The sequence below is a fragment of the Rhagoletis zephyria genome, unplaced genomic scaffold (genome assembly GCF_001687245.7).
Source record: "Rhagoletis zephyria isolate East Lansing unplaced genomic scaffold, Rhagoletis_zephyria_1.1 Rzeph_scaffold_08786, whole genome shotgun sequence".
In the NCBI taxonomy this organism is placed as follows: Eukaryota; Metazoa; Arthropoda; class Insecta; order Diptera; family Tephritidae; genus Rhagoletis; species Rhagoletis zephyria.
In genome coordinates this window covers 910-22,043 of record NW_016165866.1, presented here as the reverse complement: position 1 = coordinate 22,043, position 21,134 = coordinate 910, and the positions used below count along the sequence as shown (strand labels likewise).

Genomic DNA, 21,134 nt, shown 5'->3' with positions numbered 1-21,134 from the left:
AAAGTAGCTTAGCTACCTACGTATTTAAGTGTGGACAGCTGGAGGCGCGTATGGCGGGAATGGTAAAATTGTGATTTGAAATCATTCAGGCGTTAAAGCATGAACGTGAAATTGTTAACCAAATGACATTGTTGACATTTCACGTCATGCCTGACAGCCCGTGATTTAGGTGTTCAAGTAGGCGGGCCTTTATGTACATACATAGGTAATGCGACCAAGAATTTGTTGGTGAGAATGTTTGCCTAAATGTTTAAGTGATTTATTTAGTAATTACTTAAGGCACAGTGACACTAGTTACACATGTAACTTTAACATTTACACTAAAAGTTGCCTCTTACTTAAAATTTCTAAATTGGTGGAACGATCTAAATGCGATGCTGGAAAATTTGTGAAATACATAATTCTAAAATCACGCAAAATTCTTAGATACTTTATTTTTTATCTTAAATTTAATGTGAAATAATTTATGTGTGCATGTTTTTGCCGATATCATCTTTAGGGTATGTACTAGGAAATTCCGGCTTGATTCGTGCCGCCTGGTAAAATTTTTCTCTTTGGTCAATGCAAAAAGGGCGCTCCCACCAAATTGTTTGAGAATATCAAGGCGCACACCACAAAACGGAGGAGAAGCTCGACCAAACACTGTCATTTGTATTGTGTTAGCGCCAATCTATTATTATTATTAATAACTTTTAGTGGGAAATCATGGCCAAAATTAAAATATGACTTCCAAAAATAGATATAAATAGTTTTAATTTAGACATGAATAAGGCAAATTAAGTTCGAAGTGTTTTGAGTCACAAGTAGAATTAAAAAAAAAAATAAATAGCGAAAAACTCACACCTAATGGGGTTCAGGGATCTTAACCAGATTAGATCGCTAAACAAACTACTTTATCGGGAAAAAGTCGAGCATGTAGAACCGACTGTCTTTGGAGTGAGAATACGCCATCCGCTGAACCAGACAGACTATATAAAAAGTCTCTAATAGACAGGCCATTCATCGAGAATCAATCAACACCTTTGTCAACTCGCACTCGCTGAATTCCGTCATCGTAGACCAAAGCTGCCTATCGCAGACGATAAGCTCGACTTTCTTCGTTAGCTTGCGATACTTTGAGACAATTCCTTTTTGGATATTGTAGCAGGTTAAACGGTTCATTCCATCTTGAATAAGATGCCACGACGACACTAACCCCCTTTTCCCATGCCCACTTACATCAACTCATCCAAAATCCCTCTCCTTACGCACAGTGGTACCTAATTGGAAATTACTTAAAAAAATGTTGATGAAAATTTTTGAGATTAACAGAAAAATAACATTTGCCATTTTTTCGTTTCCGAGGAACCGTGTAATTGAGCTCAACTACTTTCTTTTATGTAACATTCATTAGCAGAAACAGGAGAATAAATTGTTTTCAAAAGTTCTAAAACCCCAGCTTTTTGCACTAAAAAAATGTATTTAAAAAATTAAAATTCAAAAATTTGGCTCAACACATCTCTTTTAACGCTCATCTAAAAAAAAAAAAAATAATCCAATCTGGACCATTTTGAACAAGAAATTCCAATTTGTCACCCCTGTGCTACAGCCCAAACCCGTCGGATCTGGCATTTTCCTAAGCCTGCCGTTAGATGAGAATGAAGGCAACATGTAGTCGATTCACTGATTTAGACAGAGTTTAGTAAGCTGCTTTTCGTTCGATTTGGTTTTATTTTTAAAGTAATTATTCAGCATTCAATTAAAAAATGAAATGAAAAATTTTCCAGTTAAATTTTCAATAACATAAATATTTCGAATTTTTAAGTTATTGTATATAAAAAAAAACTAAGTGAAACCCCGGTTTATTCGATTGTAAAAATCCGGTTTAGTCGGTATTGGAAAAATCGCGATTTTAAAAAGCCGTCTAACAATATTCGAAAAAATATCGGTTGAAACCGTTTCGTAAAAAACGAGTCAAACACCCTACTTCGGATGCTCACGCTTTTGACTCATTGGTATATTTATTTGTAGGTATATATAGTAGATATACCTTTATTTTTAGTTAAATAAATATGTATGTATGTATGTATTTGCGCACAGACATTCATACTACAACTTCCCTAAATAGCATCACAATTTATTAGCTAAAGCACTTACAGCTCATTAGCGACATAATTAATAGAATAAAAAATAGCGATAGCGTAAATACATTACCATAAATACACATGTAAGTAAATGTACTTCAAATATTCTAAATATTTCCTCTACTAAATGTTTCGTTAAACTACTTAATTTCACATAGAATGTGTACTACTAAATACAATGATTGCTTGCCACTTAAATAAACACATACATATGTATATATGTATGTAAATGTGCACCGCCACACTTATAATCAGTAAATCACAGTGCAAATATCGGCTCTTAGCAATTTAACTAAGTACATTTTATTTAAATTTGTATGTTTGTGTATATGGATGCAAGTACATAAATATTGTTCACTTGATTGTTGTACAACAAATGGTTTTGTGTTTGAATTCACCACGCACAGAATCGCAGCTAAACACTGATTGCAGGTAGGTTAGAGATCAGCGGCAAGTTCAACACGATTAATAAATAATACATCAGGAAAAGCCAAACATACACAACTACTTACATACATACATACATACATGCATTTGTGTTAGTGAATGTTCAGATATGCAAGCACGCAAACAAACACTAATTGCATATTCAAATTCGCATTCACTTTGCATGCCTTTCATCAGCTCCATCAATGCGCTTTTATAGATTTCTTTACAAGTCTCGTTGAGAATACATGCTTGCGCTGTCAATTCACTAAGCTCGTAGTAATCACAACATTGCAAGTAAATAAGCTGATATTTATGCTGTTGTTGTTTATTTATGTATGTGCAGCTAACCGTATTGCTTTGAGATTGGCCATTGATCGATGATTGCGCCCGCCTGTGTAAACGTTCACATTGATCAAGTAGCGATCGTGACTTTGATAATTTCTCTTTAGCTGATTTTTGGGAAAGTTTGGAAAATTGTCGATTAAGTATTTACGTGTTTGTGTGTTGGATTTAGAAGAATGGCGCAGCAATAGAGCGAGTTATGGTGTTATGTTCAATAGTCTGAATATTACAAAGAACCCTAGGTAAAATTTCCTTACGAGAAGCAGACAACTTTTGGAATGCTCAATCATACACAGTACTGGGTAAGGCCACCTGATGTGTACCACGAACATTTCGTTAGGTCAGGGAATATTTTGAAAAATGTAATATATTTTTTCCATGTCATTGACAATTATATTTTAGAGCAAGGCAAAGCTGAGCAAGTAAGTAGATAAGTTCGGGCGAAATTTAAGTTTTTATATACCCGGCGCACGTATTAAATATCGTTTTTCCACTTTTCAGTAAACTGCATGATAAGCAAAAGTGTTTTTTCCGATAGTTAGTTTAAGTAAATTGATAAACTAAATTTCATATTTTAATATGGGTGTCACAAGAAAGAGATTTAAGAAGGCTTAAAGCCTAAAATATTTTTGAGGAGAGTTGCCACCTGTTTGAAATTTTTTGATTTTAAATAAAAAGAAAAGATAAATTTATTATTTTATTATGGGTGCCAAACTAAATAGGTTATAGGCCTTCTTAAAAATATTTTTGATGACAGAACTGTGTGAAAAATTTTATTATACCGATAAAATAAATTAAGTAATCCAATACGAGTATCACATTGAAAGAGGTTTAAAAAAGTTGACTGCTGCTTTGTAGGGAAATTAAAAAAATGCCACAATAAAAAAATTTGTATTCATATTTAAACAAATATATGTAAATCCAGGAATGTATATTTCTGTGTTCAAATGGAATAGTACCTTATGCCGAAAGGCTAGCTTTAGTATAAATCGGCATTCGCAGCATAATTAAAGGTGTAAAAAATAGTTCCGATACTAGCAAGTCAATATTCTTATTAAGTCTCATCAAAAAATTCCTTGTTATTTAAAGAGCAAAGGGAGTGCCCATTATATACTAAAGCCAGCTTTCCGACATAAGCTACTTTTCCATACGAACACAGATTTGTAGCTTATTGAGGTGCAACTTTTATGAATTCAAATTTTCGTAAAAAAATGAGAATTTTGGACTTACATGGCTTTTGTTAGACATATCATTTTTTTTCGGGCTGTACAAAAAAGGAATACCTGGCATTATATATAGCATACCAGGAATTCCTTTATTTATTGGAAAACTGTTTCTTTAATGTACCGTAAAAATGCTTTTATTTTAAAATAGAGATACTGTGAAAGGAAATTTTCGCATAGTAATATACTGTTTTTTTTTTGTCCGAAAAAAGATACGTGCCATGCCTGTTAAGTTAGATGTATATAGATTAATAACTAAATCGCTGTACTTATATTATATCCCCTCACATCGCAAATAGTTGTCCACACCCATTCAAGCACACACAAGCATATCTCTGAAAGCAAAAAATTCCCTGAAGCCTTGTTTAGTGTTTTCTGTAGTTGACATGATAATAATAATGTTGTGTGACACCTACTCGTAAACAGACATGATATTAGAACACAACATTGAGCTTAAGTTGACATTTTCAAGATTGATGAAGTGATGAAGAACAAATACCACAGTCGGAAATGATATTAAACACTTATGTACAATTTTTTCGTACTGAAATTTATTTTATTTTATTATTTTATAAATTCACTTCATATTGCAGAGCACTCGGGATAAAAACTCTATGATAGCTTTAAATTATATTCATCAATAAAGGACATAACATAAATTGCTTTCAGTCTCCTCACTAAATATAAAAGCATCTCAAAATTTATTCTCCTTTTTTTCTTTAATTTCAGAACATTGTGCATTACTGGAGTGTAACAGTTGGTGACTCTTTCAAAGCGCATTAAATACTTCATCGCCTGCCAACAGTAGCTAAAAAGGCAAAGCTACAGTTATATAAGCAGTTGAATAAACGACGCGTTGAGCAAATACATACATAGAAATACGAATCAAGTATAAAATCATTAACTGTCCACTATGGATGTTAGAAAATATTTGAGTTTACTGGCACTGATGCTGCTATCACTGTTGGCGTTTCAAAGTAGTCCAGTGGAGGCGTGCAGTTGCATGCCCAGCCATCCGCAGACACACTTTTGCAATGCTGACTATGGTGAGTGAAAGCAGGGTACGAGTAGGTATAAAGGAAGTTAAGTAAAGTCAGTTGTCATGCAATCTACTGGCTGACAGCAGGAAATGTGCGGTTGTAGAAGATGCACGACACGTGCCATTCGAAGGCAGGAAGCCTGTTTGTGTAAATATTTACTATGTACGTATAGCGAAATGTAAAGGAATGTAAATAAAGAAAGGCTTTAAAGAGCTCATTTGAGGTTCACAGAGCAGTTGCAATAAACAAATGTGCCCTGAACCAACAGAAATTATATTAGCTTTTGCAGGAGGAGGGGTAACACTGTAATGCTATGGTATGTGCTTAGCGCTACTCGTCCGGCGGTCGAACGGCAACAGCAAAAATAAATCTTTTTCCTAAATTTGTAACAGTTATCTACACAAAAGTGAAATTCCGACATTTTATTGGAGAATGCGCGGATTTGTGAAGATTTTTCCACAATTCCTTTGTGCATTTATTTCATTTCACCTTCAGCAAGTCGCTGACGGCTGCTCTTGTACGAACGATTGCCCAGAAATGCGATAGAAGAGCTTTAGAAATTCGACGGGGAAGTGTTTTTTTTTGTTTGTCTTTAAGTGGATGAATGCTAAGCGCATTCAAAATATTTAGGTTTTGTAATTCGATTTTTAATTTTATTCTTATATATTCTGACATTAGCCAAGCAAGTTTAATTAAAAATTGCTAGGATATCTGTGGTAATCATTTATTCAATCAATAAAATATTTTACTTTTCCTAGATGTTTTCATTGGCTTTTACTCAACTCATTTACATGGGGTAGAATCTAATAGACGAATCAGATTTTCATTAAAACGTTGGTTTTTTTGGGAAAAATTACGCCCCCATTAAGTTTTTTATTTTTATTTTGGTTTTTGCAATTTTTGTCTTTAAAAAATCTAGAAGATGAGAACCGTGCCGTTTTCGAGATAAAACTAGTCCGAAATTATTTTAAAAGTGGACATAATTTCTCATCATCCACATGAATGAACCAAAACATGCGACTTTTTCAGTTACTGCCTAAATAGAACACCCTTAATGGCTTGACAGGACTAGTGCAAAATAAGTATCATTCTCTAAGGAAATTGGCTAAAATTACGGCGGATATCTACTTAGTAGTATGTATGTATATATGCATGACTACTATCCTGGGCCTAAAATCCGCTTTTTAAGAATTTCCATTGCTAATAACAAAAATATGGTTCATTATGCTCTAAAATAAATCTGTGTGAAGGATGAAAATTTTTGGTCAAAATCCTAGGCTCGCACAAGTCCATTTAAGTTGAATGTGCTCAACAATTTTTTTTTAGCTTACTTCAAACGCAAATTTAATGCTATAGAAAAAAGGTTAAGATACCAAATTAGGTAGGACTAATACAAAAATTATTATCCATTTATGGGTGAAAAATAACTTATAAATTACTCACTATATAAGAAATAAAATTTCGGAGAAAAAGCCCTTTTTATGAAGAAAACACACCTACATACATCTTTTGTGACTCTTTATTAAATTTTAATAAAATCGAATTTAAAGTTTTTATGTTAACTTTTAATATATTGGAAAAATCAGAAATTTACAGCTGATTTTAATATAAATTTTTTGTTTTTAGTATTAATTAATTAAAAACGTGGGGCTTTATAACGAAATTCGCAAAAATTTTAAATTCAAAACTTAACAAGATAAATTCAATAGGAGAAGAAAAAAATGTTCTTCCTCTAGTCTATTTATCAAACATTTTATGAAAAAACATAGCGTTAGTATGTTTCCTTAAAAAAATTAATTTTTTGTGAGTAACTGAATTTATTAAACATTCTTCACCCATAAATAAAAATTCAAAAGTAATAAATAAATTAATTACTATTTTTTTATAAAATTGCAATTATCTCTGAAAGTATTAGTCCAACATAATTAGAATCACAAGCTTTTTTTTTGAGAGCATTAAATTTGCGATCGAAGTAAGCTAAGAACAATTTTTCTTGAACACATTGAACTTTAATGAACCTAAGCGAGCCTAAGATATTGACCAACATTTCTTATCTTTCGCATAGATTTTTTTTAGAGAGCATAACGAACCATATGTTTTGCTATTAGCAATGAAAATTCTAAAAAAAAGTGTATTTTCGACCCACGCTAATGTACACATACTACCAGCTACAAAACTGGCACTAATTCCTATTACATTTAAATATTATTCGTACTTAGAGCTTTTTCTCACATGTCAATACTCTTGTGACTAGTTAATGCTTATCGTTGTAGTTACTATCTTGTGAAGAAAGTTATTAATGTAAGGCACTGCCACATCCAAGTCACTTGAGAACTTAACGAGTATCAATTCGATTATCTGTTATAATTCAATATTTTCATAGACAACAGAATTTTCTGGATTCATAAGCATAATTTAATAATAAAAGGTTTGCTCAGAAAGCAGTTTTCTTGCTCCCCTCTTGACAAAATCGGCTTCTTGAAAAAATCAGCACTGTGTGGGTTCGTGTGCGTGTGTGCAACGCTTTTATAAGGGACTTAAGGGAGTAACACAACTCTAATGTCACTAGTGAGCACACCTTTAATTATTGAATCATGATTCATAAGTACATACGAGTATATTTGCACAAATATGCATTAAGATGTATGCAATTGTATGTACACACATACATATAAACATTCATAATCATGTTCTGGTGTACGGAGCGTATACTTGATAAATTAAGCAATTCATAAATTACGAAATATAATAATGCCCTTCATTTTTTAAGGTTCATGCTTATACATATGTATGTCATAAAAATAAATATATATTTTTTCATTTTCATTTTTACATTTACAGTTGTCATTATACGTGTTATGCGCAAATCCCACCGTCTGGTTCAAAACAACATTGCCTACAAAGTGGAAGTAAAGAAATCATATAAGGTAAGTCTTGAACACCATTCAACTGTATAGATAAGTAATTGATCAATACAAGTATGTATGTATAGATTGCAAACCATCTTAGTCACTTACTAATACATATTTCTTCTTTTTAGATGAATGAATCCGGACAGAAGCTGCTAAAACACGGTCGCATAGTGACACCAAATTCTGAAGCTATGTGTGGCGTTAACTTGGATATTGGCAAGCTATACGTAATTGCTGGTCGTGGTCCATATTTGAATAGTTGCAGTTATGTTAAGGAATATCTGAAGATGTCGGTGGTAGAGAGGCGTGGCTTTGCTGGCGCCTATCGCAAGGGTTGTAAATGTGCGGTGAGTTTCTTGCAAGCCTTTGAGCTTACTTTTGCCATGGAAAAAAAAACCCCTTTTTATAAAAATCAATTTATGCACTTAAGGGCAAGCTGAGGCCAATTACATAAAAAAAGAAGTGCATCAGAGGTCAATTTTGTTTATTGAATTGAACACTGCCAGCAGTTAAAAGTAAATTAATTTCTTCTTACGTAACAAGCCTTTTAAAGGACTTGCCTTAGCTATTTTTCTGGACATTGAAGGTGCTTCCAACAACGCTCTACCAGACTGTTAAATCCCTGTTTCCGACAGTTTTTCGGTCCATTTTCTTAACAAGCTACCGAATTACGGATTTTTAGTTAGTTACGGCGTTTTGTATTTTAGCGACGATGTGATTTAAGCCCTTTCCATACTATACTAACGATATGCAGATGGTTGCTATTTAATCAGACAGTCGGGTGGCTATAAAAGTTGTTCAGTATTGCACAACCACATTTAAAACTCCTGTCGAATTCAGAAATATTTAAAGGATACGGCAGCTAAATATACAACGAGTGTGATATGAATAGACGAATTGGTCAGGATAGGCACATCTATTTCAGTCTTAAACACATCCTACTATGCGGGAGTACCACTAACCTGTCTTGTGACATAGTACCTACTACATTGGACTAGGAAATAAACCATGGGCGGAAGGGCCAATTTGTAGAGTGGCTAGACAAAGGATGTAGTTGAATGGGACGATAAAGAAATCGAGAATGTCGAACCTCTGCAATTGCGCAGCCTTAGCTAAACAAAGACGGTGATGTCTCCAGCAATACATTTTCCATGACTCCGGTCAGACTTAGGTTGACCCCTCCTCCTAACGGCAGGCATATACTCTTATTGGCTCTCTTTAATTATTTTACTGGAGTGAAACTTTGACAAAAATTTGCAGTAAGCTGTCAAAGAAACCTTTATGTTTTCCACATCAATGCAGGCTTTATGCTGAAATTTGGTAGGTATGTCTAGTCAAACTAAACGGAGAAATTGTTTTCATGGAGCTGACCTTAGCACTTCAACGGTAGCCTTACTCTGAGAAAAGTTTAATGCACATTTTTGACTAATCCTCTGGGTGTTTGCTCATTATATGGCAGCCCATGATCTTCATGGCCGGACCTAAGCACAGTCAGACAAAATTGCCCTGACACTCAAGAGTTCTAGGCATCTGTGCAAAAACACTTAAACGTTTGACTATTTACTCCATTTCTACTCTACAACACGGTTGAATACACGTATTCCCTAGCTTAAGTTCTGATGAACATACGAAATTCATTTATACCAAGATTCATGAGATTGCCTACTACTTATCAACTTACAGTAGTTCAAAATTGGCATTTTGAGTTCATAATTCACTGGAGCCTTTATTTGTTACTCAATTTGATAATGTTTTTTTGTTTTTTTGATGAAAGCTAAGAAAATTTGCAAGAGACCAATTGAGCCCGATTTTTGAATTTTTGTTTGTTTGTGTTAAATTTATTAGTGCAAAGTGCAAAAAAACAAACAATTTTGAACAAACTCGACTAGTCGAAAACAAGTGTAGTTTCCTCCAAACAAACAAAATTTCAGAAGAAAAATTTAAAATGTTATACAAGTAATTTTCAATAAAATTAAAATACAAATTTTTGAGGTTCTAGAAAAATATTGGGTATTTAGTGTTATCGATCATTAAATTTTAATGTAATAAAGTGCAATTTGCAAGTGGCTGAGAGGTCGCATTGATTTTTAATAATATAACCAAAGCTTTTATTTCTCATTTAACATGCCGATGTGCTCGACAGCTTGCTCGAAATTTTAAACCATGTCTTAACGTTTCGACCTCTGTTTTAAATGTAAATATGTATGTAGTCGAATACTACATTTTGCTCAAGAGCAAAAAATCTTGAAAATTAATGTGACCATAAAAAATATTGACCTTAGAATGCAAAATATTTGTAGGTCTTACAATTTGGAATAATCCCACATAACGACACGACTAACTGAAACTCATTTTAATCTACCAAAAATAATTTTTTCAAACAAAAATATAAATGTATAATTAATTAATTTCGTTTCTTCCCTCTTCTTCGATTTTCCACAGGTTGAACCCTGTTTTGGCAACTATTGCTTGGAAGAACGCCAATCCGCCACCGCCTGCAAATGGTCACCGTTTGCCAAATGCGAAACAGATTTTAGCGCTTGCATCCCATCACACTACCGCACACCTGAAGGCATTATCTCTAAGTGCCATTGGCGAAGTACGCCGGCATATAAAAAATGCATGGCCGATCCATAAAGGACAACCAAAGGAAAGGAAAAAGCGATAAGGAAACCTTAAGAAATCGTAGCAGCGCGAAATAAGAGGGCACATTGTTTTTGTGACAAGCATAGAATGAAAGAGAATTGTATAGTACATATTTTTATGTTTGACTTTCAATTAAAGAAAATTGCTGTTAGTAATTCGTAGCTTATGTATGTAGGTGTCGTTTATCATATACTATACATAATTATTTATTTAATATTAACACAAAAAGATAAAGTTAACAAGTTTGTATGTATTGTTGTTACTATGTACGCGGTGAATTACCATTTTTACCATTTCATTGTAATTTTATTTTAAGAGTCCTTTCATTATTTTCATTTTTTACGGTTATTAATTTTTAATTAATTTCCCTTACGAGTTCGAGTTACACATAAAGCTCTCATTACGTATGCAAGCTTCATTTCCATTCACTGTTCAGAGTTTTTTTTCGCCTAATTAGAGCTTTAATGTATGTACATAAATATATGATTAACTGTTATTTGTATTTATTGTAATAAAGCCACATTCGTAATTGTACAAATACTCCAACACACTTGGCATTTTAATTACATATTGCAAATATTTGATAATCAAATTTTAAATGCACTTACCAAATCCCTGGCATTGGGGAAAAAGGTTTGTTCAATCAAAGGAAAGGCGTCACGTCCCAAGCGACGCTGCAACTGCAACAAATGCGCAAATACCCAAGGTTTGTCCTACAATGCAAAACGAAAATCGAATAATTAGAAATTTGAAAACATGGAAAATATGAAATTTTCAGCATCAACACACGGAAATTTATTATTAACTATTTGTTTTTTTTTATATTTTGTTTTGTTAATCGTAAATAATTTATAACTTACTTGAAATTGATAAATTGAATGCAAAGAATTAATGCTGGGCACTCCGCCATACTTTAATCCAATTAAAGTCGAGCGGTAATCATTGGAACCATCGCGTGGCGGTTGGCGTATCAGCACGAAATCCGGTCGGAACGAGCGTGCCACCTGGTGGGAAAGTAAAATGGGAGAAGTGTTTGTTTTGTTTTTGAACATTTTGCTTTTATAAATGTATGCACATTAGGGTGGTCCAAAATAAGTAAAGTCGGAATATTAATGCTCTCACCCCCTATTTAACCATTTTTTAATATTACAGATTTTTTATTTATGCCCCCAATGCATTTTCTGGCGTTTGTGAGGATTTTGGCGGACCTACTAAATATAGCTACTATGAAATAATTATTAAATAAATAATTGGGTATTATTATTGGGAATTTCCTGAAGAGAAACAGAGTTTTTTGATCGAAAAATATTGTTATTTAAGAATTCTATACCATTTTTACGAAAAGTTGTTTTTCTCCTGATATAAAATATATGGAAAACTTTGGGCGCTTTGTGTGACCTATAATTATTTTTTGATTTTGAAATAAAAAATTGGGGTATATTTTTCGATATAGAACAAGCCCTGGGGGTTGCCACTTCATCAAAATTTGTTATACTACAATATCCAAGTAAAAAGGCCCAAAATAAAATAAAACCATTTTTTTCTGTCCTTCTAAAATACAGATATATATTTTTTCTTTAATATTAAACGTTAAAAAATTGCAATATTTTAAATTCGGGTAAAAAAATTAATTTTCTATACATTTGTTTGCATTTGTGCATATACACGCAGTGTCAAATGTTAGTGTACACCTTGTTCTAATATAATATTCACAATTATGCTCATGACAATTTGTTTTCATTAATTACACAGGTTTACAAAGAAAAAGATTTCTGCATATTGAACCAAACAAAACCTCTATATCCCTATGGTATTCGACGCCCTGAATACGAATCCGAGGTCTGTTTGTCTCCATCGCGTCACTTTCGAGGTCATTTGAAGGCCAAGTAGAGAAAAGTTCGTTGGAAAACCTGAAAATTCAATACAATTCTTATGAATTTGACCTTGTTATGACCTCTAGACAACTTTGAAGCGCGTCGAATACCATAGGAATACATATAGAGGTTTGGTTCAATATGCAGAAACTTTTTTTTTGTAAACCTGTGTTAATTATGAAAATATACGTAGTTCATTCTATAATATAATCCATATATATCAAAGCTTCATACTTTATATAAAGTTCATAAAAATTTAAAAAATTCTTATCAAAATTTCAAAATAATTTTTTTCAGAATTTCTAGACGCGCAACACCCTCCATTAAAAAATATCTAAAAAGCAATGGTAATTTTTAGAGACTTGAAACTTGCAAATTGTTTTACTACAATTAAACGGGCTATAAAACTGCATACTCGAAAATTTACTAGAAATGCATTGTCAGAATTCCAGTTAACAGAGCAGCTGCAGCGAGTGCTACATATTTTAAACAAACGGATAGCTCTCGCCAACGCCAAACGAACGGATAGCTGTAGTTGCTTGAAACAGGTCCAAAACAAATAAAAAAGGCCCATAGGCCCAAACGGAGAAAAAAGGCCCATATTTGGTACAATAGTACCAAAGTGGCAACGGTGGGTGAGAACATAAAAATTCCGACTTTACTTTTTCAAACGCATTTTGTACCACCCTAATTTACATATGTATGTATGTATATAATTTGCATGCACGAATGTTCATTGCAGCCATGCCAGCGCTAGGTATGCCTGATTTAATGTTCCCCTTGAGAAAATCTATTTCGCTCATTTGACACGAATAACACCGGTCTGCGAAATTTGGGAGCATGTGGGCAATTAATAGTGATAGTTCCACCTAAAAGCTTAGTATAGTTCCCTCAAAAAGCTTACTGTGGGACAAGTATGTATTCTATGAATATCCCATTCCGTTTACAAATAAAAATATTTAAAAAAAACTTATATTTGTGCTTTTTAATGAATCCTATTATAAGCCCAACTAACGCTTAAAATGATTTTAAACTAAGCAAAGAGTGCTTCAAAGTGAACAGAGAAACTTGTTATAAATTTTAAAGTCAAAATGGTAAATTTTAGCGAGCAATAATCTGCCAGTTGCTAGCTTGCTGGCTATGAAGGGTTGCAAGAAAAAAATAATAAAATAAAAGATGATTGTTTAAAACAATACAATTTTGTTTTTCTATGCCTGCAACCTTGCACAAAATCTTCGGCTACATAATGCTAGAAAGATTCTCTCATAAATAGTTTGGAAATGTATCAAAAAAAAAAATATTTTTCTTTGGGTCAACGGGGTATTTCCGACCCTGGCCCTAGAGCATTTTTTTTAGTTACGATCTTATTTATCTAAAACACTAATAAAATAATTTTGCCCAACTAGTTTTCTCTTGTCGCCACACTGTGCTATTGTACCATTTTTCCAGCTTCCGCTAATAAATGGTTCACAAATTCAGAGATCGTGATATTTCTCGGCCTTGTCTGGTGTATGTGAGACAGTAATGCGCTCCTTTACGATCAATCTATGCTGTTAAGTTAGTAAGCCTAATATTACCTCCTGGCATGAGAGAACTGGTATACTGAATATTCAATAACACAGGCCTACAAAAGGGGAAACTACTTATGCGGAAAATGTTAAAGCCATTTTTGATAGCTTTTTTTTGTACTGATTGCGAATCTGTAAGTATGAGGTTTCCATCGCGTCTTTCACATATTTGAAAAGCACTGGCAAAGAAACAAAAGGTGATACAACCTTCCACTTAGGTTAATGAACTTTCGACTACGATCCCTGAAAATACCATTCCTGCACCTTGACCCCAAAGGTCACTTATAGCAATTTTTTGAACAGCCAAAACTGATTTTGACACAATTTTTTTCAATAGCACAATTTCCCAGTGTTTTTTTGACCATCAAGTCAAGGTGCAGAGACGATCAAGAGTTCTAACTTTAATTTAAGCCTTAGTAGAAGGTTCCATCACTTTTTGCTTATTTGCTAGAACTTCTCAAATATTGCCGAAAACGCGATTTCTTGGCACTTTGACATCGTTTTACTCAAAATCTGGAAATGATGGATATTTACGGGATCGTAATCAGAACAAAAAGGTATATCAAAAACTGCCTTAACATTTCCAGCATCAAAATCGGCATTGCCCTGTGTAATTGAATAAAGCATCTGAGCCAATACCAATTGGCACAAAGGCAATGTGAGTTTTCACTTCTGCCTTACCAATTGGTTTCTTTTCACAAGTAGCTGCAGTTTATTTATGGCTATCATTATGGCTAGATAGAAGAACTTTTCATCTCAAGCATTTTTGGTATGGTCTGAAATTCAAAACTTTGAACAACCCAAATATTTGTTATACGTACATATGTACTTACAAGATATATTGACACAGAAAAACATTTAACAGTTTTCCAAAATGTGTAAAGGACACCAAAAAGTGTAGGCTTAACTTTTCCCAAGCGTCTGACAGACATAGTCTAAGGGTTAAAAACGGTACTTCCAAAACAAAAGCCAATTACGCTACTTTAGAGACCCAGTAAGGTTTAGCTTGTAGAATTAGGCGAATCAAGAATTTCAAGCATATAATTTCCAACAAATGAAAAAATAGATATGTGAGAGACATGAAGATATCTAAATGTTACTGAGGTTACCGCTTAGGCAATATACGTATGTAAATAAAAATTTTAAGATTTCCTTACATCCACTTAACCCAATCCCATGTGTGCTGCTTCAAGCTCAAATGGTTTTATGGTACAAAGCACTTGTACCAATGCAGACGCATTCAACTGAAGCTCTTTGCACGCTAAGCACACATTAGGCACGCATAAATTTCTAAGTAATTCATTAGCGCCGGCGACCTTCATACCGAAAGTGGACGCACTTACATAAACGCATAATTGTTGATTAGACTGGTACTAACAACTGCGCGCGTGTGTACGTGTGCATGCATTCCATGCAATGGATATCCTGCTTGCACGCTCCAGCCCTGCCAGAAAAAGGAANATCTGAGCCAATACCAATTGGCACAAAGGCAATGTGAGTTTTCACTTCTGCCTTACCAATTGGTTTCTTTTCACAAGTAGCTGCAGTTTATTTATGGCTATCATTATGGCTAGATAGAAGAACTTTTCATCTCAAGCATTTTTGGTATGGTCTGAAATTCAAAACTTTGAACAACCCAAATATTTGTTATACGTACATATGTACTTACAAGATATATTGACACAGAAAAACATTTAACAGTTTTCCAAAATGTGTAAAGGACACCAAAAAGTGTAGGCTTAACTTTTCCCAAGCGTCTGACAGACATAGTCTAAGGGTTAAAAACGGTACTTCCAAAACAAAAGCCAATTACGCTACTTTAGAGACCCAGTAAGGTTTAGCTTGTAGAATTAGGCGAATCAAGAATTTCAAGCATATAATTTCCAACAAATGAAAAAATAGATATGTGAGAGACATGAAGATATCTAAATGTTACTGAGGTTACCGCTTAGGCAATATACGTATGTAAATAAAAATTTTAAGATTTCCTTACATCCACTTAACCCAATCCCATGTGTGCTGCTTCAAGCTCAAATCGTTTTATGGTACAAAGCACTTGTACCAATGCAGACGCATTCAACTGAAGCTCTTTGCACGGTAAGCACACATTAGGCACGCATAAATTTCTAAGTAATTCATTAGCGCCGGCGACCTTCATACCGAAAGTGGACGCACTTACATAAACGCATAATTGTTGATTAGACTGGTACTAACAACTGCGCGCGTGTGTACGTGTGCATGCATTCCATGCAATGGATATCCTGCTTGCACGCTCCAGCCCTGCCAGAAAAAGGAATCATCTGAAATCTGCAATTTGATTGAAAATGGGGGTAGCTGTAGCTGAGGTTTTAGAGGTGCCTAGTGCCACTCGGTAACTAACCGCAGTTTGGACCATCGGTCCTTTCTGTATATATATTTTTTTATGGATTAATTTTATAGTTCCATGGAAATAAAATCCTTGTTTACAAATATTCATAAACATTGTTTTCGAAACCTGTCTTCAGATTTATAGTACGCTTACCCAAAATTACTTTAAAGGGTTCAATGTGACACACCCAGTGTTAAACAGCTTATAAAAGAGAACTGTAATTGCGATCGATGACGACCTTGCAATAGTCGTAAATGCAAAATTCCGAGAAAACACTATCCGATGTTATGCAGACAAACCTAAGGAGGCTGAAAAAGTGGACCAACAAAAACTTAGGCCTAGGAGTTAACCCAAACAAAAGTGAGCTTGTACTATTTACCAGAATGTACAAGGTTCCACGATTAAAGACATCAACCGGGGTCAACATTGAACGCACAATCAGTGAATCTGAGAAATTATGAGGCTCATGGCACTTCCCTCTCATTTTCGCCGTCTTGGGAGAGATTGGGCATACCATTCATATGCAATCACAATTTACAAGAAATTTCCTTCTCAGAAGCAAGTGAAAGGTGGATACATCTGGATACAAAAAATTCAATTTCTCATACAAGTTTGTATAGGAGGAAGGCAGGGTTAAATGAGAACCTTTGTGGTACCACAATGAACCCGATTAAGAGCCTAAGTGTGCTAGTGTGCCCACCATCAGGCACTTCAACCTAATCTAACTTAAGATATAATTACCAAAAAAGGTCAGAAAGTTTCATTAGAGCCATGAAGGAACGAGTGGACACAGGGACATTTCTGAAAACTGCATAGCCAACGAGTCGGAAAGGAGAGGGTCGGAAATGAATATCTGAAGTCAATTCTGCTCAAAATTCGGGCATTACCTCTAACCGCATGCAAATACAGACTAAAGGCCGAAGTCATCGACGAGGTAAATACCAGGTCCGCTGTATGAACTGACGGAACAGTACCTTAACATAGTTACTAACTGGGCGGCCAAAAATGGCATCGCCGTCAACCCCAGTAAGACATTACTGGTCTTATTCACAAGAAAATACAAAATCTCCGCCGCTATTCTTCTCTCAGTTGAAGGTCTGGGTTTACAGCTGTCTGAAAGGGTCAAGTACTTGGGTTTTATCCTAGACCGGAAGTTGTCGTGGAGCCTTATATTGAAGTAGACCCGCCATTGGCAAGAGATGGGGTATCTCGCCTAAAGTTGTCTATTGACTCTAAGAGACCGTAGTCAAGCAATTTTTATTATTTTATTTATTTTTTATGACACCCTAGTCTGGTGGAACTCACGCCTACATTAGCTAGGCAGCTGGAACGTGTACTACGGGCTGCATTAATTAGTATTAGTGGGGCACTGCGAACCGCTCTCACATTATCAGTGAACGTAATGCTGAACGTAGTGCCCGTCGACGTTGCAGGCAGAATTGCCGCGCGAACGGCTATTAGACTCAGGGAAAATGATTGGATGACCAACTTAGGGACTGGGCACTCTGATGTTCTAGGGGGACTCGATTTCATCAATGATCGTACGGATTACTGCGCTACCGATACGGTTCCTCTTCTCTCTTCACTTCCACTTTTTCTCTGTCCACTTTCCCTCAAGGGAGGAGTTGGCCGGGCGGAACTTCTGGAGGAGGGGTACGGTGAACTTCTTTACGTATGGATCAAAACTGGAAGGCAGGGTTGGTGGTGGGGTCTTTTGTCGAGAGCTTACCATCAGTACTAAGTTTAGGCTGTCGGACTTCTGCAGTGTATTCCAGGCGGATGTAGCTGCTATTACGGAAGCGGTGGACTTACTGCTAAGGAGCGTTATAACCGCTAGGGAAGTGAGCGTATATCCGCTTGGCTATCAGGGCCTTGAGTTCGTTGGAGGAATGTCTGCTCTCTCTTCCGGTCGCGTCGCAATACTTTTGCATTAGGCTTATTTGGGTTCCGGGTCACAGCGATATTGAGGGGAACTGTGTGGCACACGAACTGGCCAGGGGCGCCATTAATCGCTTGTGGTACACTCTTGGATAGATGGGCCTCATGTTAGCTCAGCAAGCGCTGGACGAATACCGCGGCATGCGTGATCGCAAGGTCCTTTTGGCCGAGGGTGGACCGGGGACGGTCGAGGGCACTCCTCACACTCACAAAACCACCGTTCTCACTTCTGGTGGGGGTTTTAACGGTTCACTGTCCTATCGGTATTCACGCAGTAAGGCTGAATATTCTACCGGACCCCTTATGTCGCAGTTGCCTGGAAGAGGACGAGGTGGAATCACCTCAACACTACCTTCTTAAGAGCCCAGCGTTTGTGAGGCTAAGGTTGAAGTACTTTGGATCTCCCTTTCTAAATACAGATTTGCGAAATCGTAAATACATAATCGCCTCGGAGCGTTTTATCGATAAAGTTTAGGGTACCGTTCACAATTTTGGTATCACAAAGGACAATCTCATATTGTTTAAGTGAGCTCCGGTTACATGGGGCCGCTGCCTTACCTAATCTAACCTTACCTACCACACAACATTTATCCGTGAAATTTTAATCCAGCCATTGCAGAAATTTAAAGTGCGACAATCTAACAAATGCATACCATAGAGAAATCTATGTAAGTTCAATCGACTTGGAGCCCTTTCGAAAATCAGACATACATTCACTATTTCAGTTTATTTCAAAAAAGGCATTTGAACAATTCTTGTGACTCACACACACACCTACTCTTATCCTAAATTGAATAGGCTATATTTAATTCAAGCGAATTTTAAGACTTAAAAAAAAATTCCGTATTCACTTCGAGCTTGGAAAATAAATCTAAAAAATAATTAGTCCAGTGTATGTAAATTACTATAACTTTCTCGCCTATACATGTTTCCCACATGGTTATACGCTCGTTTGCACACAAGTACCTATTTAGTATATGTATGCAAATAAATGCGCTTGAGTGTCTACGCTGCAGCGACGAGTATAACAAAAAGTAAAATCCAAAGCCAAAGAGCAATCCAAGTTCACAAAGGCTCAGGCTAGACGGGCTGACGTAGGGCTGTATTCATATGTCTGAGTATATGTATTGTGTACATATAAAGTGCCAACATTGACATAACTTGGTCAACAGGGAGCAATTAAAATGAGAACATGCATATAACAAACACACACTGACACATATGTACGTATGTACATATGCATCCGATACATTGTTTGTGCTGATAAATGGCCTGATGCGGCATTGCCAACTAAATCAATGTAGCTGTAGTAGAGTTACTCACCCTGGTACCGCCACGGTAGACAGCCATGGAAATGATGGGTCCAGTTTCAGCGCTGGCAGTGAGCGAAATATCCTGTAAAAATTTAATGCATAAAAATATTAAATAAACCAATTAAAAACTAATGTGTCGATAAAAAGTAAGTAACTAGTCTAGGCTTCATAGCAGAAACGGCAAACGCGAGTGCACGATTTGTGCCGAGTACAAATTGTTTTTAAATTTTTAATGCAAAAGGTCAAATGTGAAGGTGCCAACAAAGTAAAAACAAAATGTAAAATAAAAAGTAACAGCATGAGTAAACAATGTTTCGGTAATGGTGATGGCAAGCATGCTAGGCAAAACTAAATATTTTACTTAGTTTATCCCTATTTACTACTACATAACTCCTGTGTCTACTCACCCGGAATTCTGCCTGCTCTACGCGTATGTCGAAGTCGCCATGCAGGCGCTTGCCACGGAAATACTTCGACCAGTCGGTGTTTTGGTCGTCGAGTACGAGCAACGTGAAGTACTTGTCCTTGTTGAAGGCCGGCGCTCGGGTGGCGCTCTGCACCGCAGCACCTGTATGTATTTATGAATTTTTAATGAGACTTTTATTAGTGGTGGTTGTGGGGTTTATAGAGGCAGTTGTATTGCTCGTTGGTAAATTATTTTTACAAATTTACATATGTATGTATGTATGTAAATTGGCGCGAAGAAAAAACTGAAGTTTTATGGTATTAAACTGTTTTAATGAGCGCAAAAGTTTTGATGTTTTAACTTTCATTTTTTTATGTTGCGAATAGGATGCAGAGGCATACATTAAAAGTTTATTCCAGTTGAAGGGTATTCAATTGCGTTGGGGAAGTGAGAAAATGGAAAAAAAAAATCACTCATCTTATTAAGAAATCTCGCAAGAAAAAGATTCTAGAAAATATTGAATTGCACGCTGCACGTGTTTGAATACAACTTGAACGATTATAACAGCTTTCATTAGAAAATCCTACGCTTGTTTTCTACCTTTTTACCTAATTAATGAAAGAAAACTAATGTTTTTCCTTGTTTGTATCTCATTGAAACCTACGACTGTCACGTATGCGACGTATGGAAATACCCCATATGTAAATGAATTAAGAAATGCTTACGCGTATTGTTGCTATTAAAAGCAACAAAGTCTTTTTCTAAAGTGTTTTTCTGAAGGTTTGGATGGCTATTAATATTTTCGATGGAAATCAGCACACTTTCAGTTTGTGATTTTAACCGCCAGCAATTATTTATTTCCTGCCCATTTCCATACAAAATCCAAAAAAATTAAAATCATTTTCAACTTTAATTGCTTTCTCGAAATGGTCTGTCTTCGCTATCAGAGGGT

General features: G+C 35.4%; 2 protein-coding genes across 3 annotated transcripts; one reads left to right on the top strand and one right to left on the bottom strand.

Moving 5' to 3' along the window:
- The first annotated feature begins 579 nt into the window (after positions 1-579).
- Positions 580-11,261, top strand: LOC108375351 (tissue inhibitor of metalloproteases-like). The gene is made up of 5 exons (XM_017631459.1): positions 580-658; positions 4,847-5,163; positions 7,999-8,084; positions 8,198-8,416; positions 10,512-11,261. The coding sequence occupies exons 2-5, from the start codon at positions 5,031-5,033 to the stop codon at positions 10,704-10,706; spliced, it is 633 nt and encodes a 210-aa protein (XP_017486948.1). The 5' UTR covers positions 580-658; positions 4,847-5,030; the 3' UTR covers positions 10,707-11,261.
- On the bottom strand, positions 11,019-20,797 carry LOC108375352 (synapsin-like). 2 transcript variants are annotated; one of them, XM_017631461.1, is made up of 4 exons: positions 20,184-20,797; positions 19,787-19,858; positions 11,576-11,719; positions 11,019-11,428 (listed from the first exon to the last, which is right to left on the bottom strand). In XM_017631461.1, the coding sequence occupies exons 2-4, from the start codon at positions 19,811-19,813 to the stop codon at positions 11,303-11,305; spliced, it is 297 nt and encodes a 98-aa protein (XP_017486950.1). In that variant the 5' UTR covers positions 19,814-19,858; positions 20,184-20,797; the 3' UTR covers positions 11,019-11,302. The 2 variants fall into 2 exon arrangements, with proteins under 2 accessions (XP_017486950.1, XP_017486949.1); XM_017631460.1 differs by lacking the exons at positions 19,787-19,858; positions 20,184-20,797 and having other exon boundaries at positions 11,576-11,819.
- Positions 20,798-21,134: the final 337 nt, after the last annotated feature.